We start from the raw sequence: 4,826 nt of genomic DNA, 5'->3' as shown, positions 1-4,826 counted from the left end.
CCTACAAATGAATTGTGTTGCACTTTTATAGTTGCAAAGCTGAGATCACCTCTTTAATGAAAGTTGTAATAATCTTTTTCGTTTTGAGTCTGAATTGTTATATTAAAAATCCATGAAATAGGCTTATCATTTATCAGTTTATCCTTATTTTTACTTCCTTCAAATGTTGTGTTGCTTATTAAATACATATTCTAATATTATTATTATTAACATGGGATAAAGAGAATTATAATAATAGATATACCAGCTAGATCTGTTTCATGATTGTCTTAAATTTCAAGCTACCCTGCCAACCAGATACGGACTTTCATAATGTTTCCTCTGCTTTATGTTTCTACATAAAGGAGAGCTTTTCCACTTGTTACCATACTCGCTCATCACCCAACTCCCGTAATAAAGGCCAATGCTTCCTCTGCTTTCTGTTTCTACATAAAGGAGAGCCTTTTCACTTGCTGCCATACTCACACATCACCCAACTCCCATAATAAAGGCCAAACATTATTCTGGATCTCTTAGACGGATCAATGGCTCAAACAGCACCTAATCACACGCAAACTGTTTATGGTTGGGCAGCTCATGATTCTTCTGGAAAAATCACACCTTTTATCTTCAAGAGAAGGTAAATAATATTCACTAGCAACTTCGATAAATATCCTTTCTATAAATTGTTGCATTTAGGCCCCAAAAGAATTATGCTATCAGTATGCAATAGCTGGTTAGTTATGAATTTTACTAGATTAATATTTGTTGTATTAAATTTACTGTGCCAATGACTATAAGTTACTAATGTTTTTCGTTCTTTACTTTTTTTTTTTTTTGGTCATAATATACCAGAGAAAATGGTGAGAATGATGTGACCATTGAGATCTTGTATTGTGGGATGTGTCATACGGATGTTCATCATGTCAAGGATGATTGGGGCATTACGGTGTACCCTGTTGTGCCTGGGTACGTAGCAATCTATCTTATTACTTGGTTTTTCTCCACATAAATAGTTATAAGGATTTAAAGTTTGTGGAATTTCATTTTAGATAAAAATAAAATCAAAATCACTAGACCAACAATATACTTTCTTTATGGATTCCCAACTTATAATTTTTATATTTCCTAAATTTCTCTATATAAATAATAGATCCACACGAAAGTTACTAGGTTCTCGAAAATCCCCACCGACCAGGCCCCTAGATCCGCTCCTGCTTACGCATGTTACCGAGGAGAAATGAGGCATCAACTTTCCTAGATGTTACATGTTATGTATATGATTTTATCTTGTTTTTTTTTCTTTTTCTCGATATTCTGCAATTTAAACCCATGTCATAATGATTATGTTATGAGCACAAAACATATCATGCAAAATTTAATTAAAAAATTATTACAAGCATTGAGATGAGGTATATATGGAGGAGCCATGGAGCAATGTTAATTGTCTTCATTTGACCTATATGTCATGATTTCGAGTTGTGTTATTATTTGTCATTTATATCTGCATCAATATAGGTTGCCTATCTCACACTTTTAGGGAATTAATGTGATACTTCACAAACTCTAGGTGAATGCAGAATATTTTGTTCTCCTGCCAAACTACTTTTTCATTTTAGATGAGCATTTTGTTTTATATATCCGACCCCTTCAATACAAATGTACATTTAATGTATTAGTTTTATTCCCTGTTGAAGGCATGAAATTACTGGCATTATAACAAAGGTGGGAAGCAATGTGAGGAAATTCCAGATAGGGGACAAAGTAGGGGTAGGTTGCTTAGCGGCAACATGTTTGAAGTGCGAATATTGCGAGAACTCTCAAGAGAACTATTGTGATCAAGTCCAATTCACTTACAATGGCATCTTTTGGGATGGCAGCATCACTTATGGTGGCTACTCTAAAATGCTTGTGGCTGATCATAGGTACTACTAACATTCTCTTCTTCTTTCCTTTTTCACGCATGAATATTATTGCTTCTTTTTTTTTTTTCCGTCATGATACTTCATATTGAGAGGGCCAACTATGTTGATGGTGAGCAGAAAAGGTCTACAAACACACAATTAAAAACGTACAGTGGAAGTAATTTTTTTAATATATGCAAATTTTGTACACATTTTTTTAAAAAGATATTCTATACTTTTCCGACATTCTGCAATATATTAAAAATGAAAAAAGATATCATTTCAATCCTAAACTTATCTGCATAATTTACTTTAGACCGTAAATTACACAGGTATTATTTAACCCCCTTAACAATTTTATAACGAATTAAGCACCACCGCAAAAATATAATACCACTCTCACAAAGGGAGATGCATTACACACTCTCCACATCACTGCCACGAACAAAATTATTTAAAAAAAGGTGACACACACGCATGCATATGTGTGTGTATATATATATATATATATATATATAACACCACGAGTCACTTCCTCCATTGACACCCTTAAAACACCAATTTTCGAATATATATATATATATAATGAAAATAAAAAAGAAAAACAAAAAAGGTACCACTTTCTTCTTCTCTACCTCACCACCGCCATCATTAACACCATCAACCGACTTCATACATTGACACCCTTAAAACACCCATTTTAGACCATAGCTAATGATTTTCCTCCAATTTAAATGTCATTTCAATTTTTCAAATCAACAAATATAATCGAATTAATCATTGTGGTTCCATAATCTTTGAATTGAAAGGGAGTGTGGGAGAGGAGGTTGAAGGAGCAAAAATTGGGTTGGGGGGTCATATAAGGGGTGGCATTTGATAGTTGAAGGAGGAGAAATTTGAGTGAGGGTTGGGGTTTTGGCTTGGCAGAAATCAGAAATTGGTTGGTGGTTCGGAGGGGGAAGGGGGAAATATATATATATATATATATATATATATAAATATATATTTTGAAATAAAGGGAGTATCAAAACTTTTCGAACCTTAAATAATCTTATATGGATAAATCATAGTTCATAGACAACATATCTAAATATTTCAAGGCGCCAAATTAATAAATTATATATTTTCACATTTGTTTTATAAATAAATGATTGTGATTACAGGTTTATTACAAACTTTTAAAATATACATAATTTTACAAAGATTCATTAACCCAATAAATCAACAGAAGTAGTAACTAACTATTCTTTGATCACAATCTTTTCATGTCAAACATGAGTCCATTTTTGTAAAATTTAAAATTGTAGATTTTTTTTTTTGTTTTAAAAAAGTAAACTTATGGATCAATATTTATATTAAAAATATTTTAAATCATAATATGTAATTTTGTGCCAACAATAACGATAATATATACAGTATGAGCAAATGCAAAACATTATTGATAGACTTTGTAGTTGTTGAAATACTATATTTCTGAAACGTAATGCATCAAGAGCAGAGTAAGAAATAACAAGTTGAATTTTTAATATTTATTTTGGGTTCAAATTTAGCACGAGCCAAATACCACTAGTGACACATATATATATATATATATAAAGTTAAAGATCAAATCTGAACATTGTGCTGCAGACCTGGTCAGAACTCTGAAAACACCAAACCACCAGAGTCCTAATTAGTTTAGAGCATCAATATAATTATAAAAAGTTTCTAAATATATACTGCGTTTGTTAACATGAATTAAGGTACGTGGTACGCATACCAGATAACATGGCAATGGATAGAGCAGCCCCATTGTTGTGTGCAGGAATAACAGTATATACTCCTTTGAAAGACAATAACTTGGTGGATACAAAAGGTAAAAAAATAGGAGTGATAGGTCTTGGTGGACTTGGGCATGTGGCCGTGAAATTTGGGAAAGCATTTGGACATCATGTTACTGTCATTAGCACCTCTCCATCCAAAGAACAAGAAGCCAAAGAAACCTTAGGTGCTGATGATTTTATATTAAGCACTAATCCCAAACGAATGCAGGTTTGTGCGTGCTCACCTTATTTCCTATTTTTTCCATTCTGTATTTCTGTGAAATGGTGTACGTTTATTTATTCATTCTATTCCATCGTAGGCAAAGAAAAGGACACTAGACTTCATTTTGGATACAGTGTCAGCCAAACACTCACTTGGGAGTTACTTAGAGCTGCTAAAAGTAAATGGAACTCTAGTGATTGTTGGAGCACCACATAAGCCTATTGATTTGCCCGCTTTCCCAATGATTTTTGGGAAGAGAATAGTGAAAGGAAGTATGATAGGAAGCATAGAAGAGACGCAAGAAATGATGGACTTATGTGGGAAACATAACATTTTGAGTGACATTGAGATTATCACTACTGATCAAATTAATGAAGGACTTGATAGGCTCGTAAACAATGATGTTAAGTACCGCTTTGTCATCGACATTGCTGGCGGTCAATCTTCTCAACTTTAAATTATGGAAAAATCCTTCTGGCCACATAAATTATATTGCTTCTATATATATCTATTGTTTTAATTCTCGCTGTTTTCTTTTTTTTTTTTCGTGATTCACATTTCATTTAAATCCAATTTCCTGAACTTGTATTCATTACTACTATGAAATTGCTTATTTATTTACCTAAATAATATACAAGTTGCATTTTTCTGTAACTTTTTTTCCTTTTGAGATTGCATGGCTACAAAAAGTGTTTTAAAAAAACATAACATAAACCAAATGCTTATATTATACTAATTAGCAGTTTACAAATTGAGACCGATCTAAGGCATCAAAATTTATATAAAATATTAGAGTTGTATTGAGAGATTGTGGTTATCCCCAAATTTTCAGGGACTCCCATAGAGGAAGTACATAATCCCTGAAAAATATTTTGAGAGAAATGTTGAAAACACATTCAAATTTGACGCGAATTATTA

General features: G+C 32.4%; 1 protein-coding gene across 1 annotated transcript; it reads left to right on the top strand.

Annotated features, from left to right (window-relative positions):
• Positions 1-300: 300 nt before the first annotated feature.
• LOC107858423 (probable cinnamyl alcohol dehydrogenase 6) lies at positions 301-4,562 on the top strand. Its single transcript, XM_016703072.2, has 5 exons — positions 301-619; positions 835-948; positions 1,677-1,904; positions 3,626-3,914; positions 4,006-4,562. The coding sequence occupies exons 1-5, from the start codon at positions 525-527 to the stop codon at positions 4,363-4,365; spliced, it is 1,086 nt and encodes a 361-aa protein (XP_016558558.1). The 5' UTR covers positions 301-524; the 3' UTR covers positions 4,366-4,562.
• Positions 4,563-4,826: the final 264 nt, after the last annotated feature.

The sequence above is a fragment of the Capsicum annuum genome, chromosome 2 (assembly GCF_002878395.1).
Source record: "Capsicum annuum cultivar UCD-10X-F1 chromosome 2, UCD10Xv1.1, whole genome shotgun sequence".
NCBI classification, from domain to species: Eukaryota; Viridiplantae; Streptophyta; class Magnoliopsida; order Solanales; family Solanaceae; genus Capsicum; species Capsicum annuum.
The sequence above is the reverse complement of the archived record's forward strand: the minus strand, read 5'-3'. Positions and strand labels throughout refer to the sequence as shown.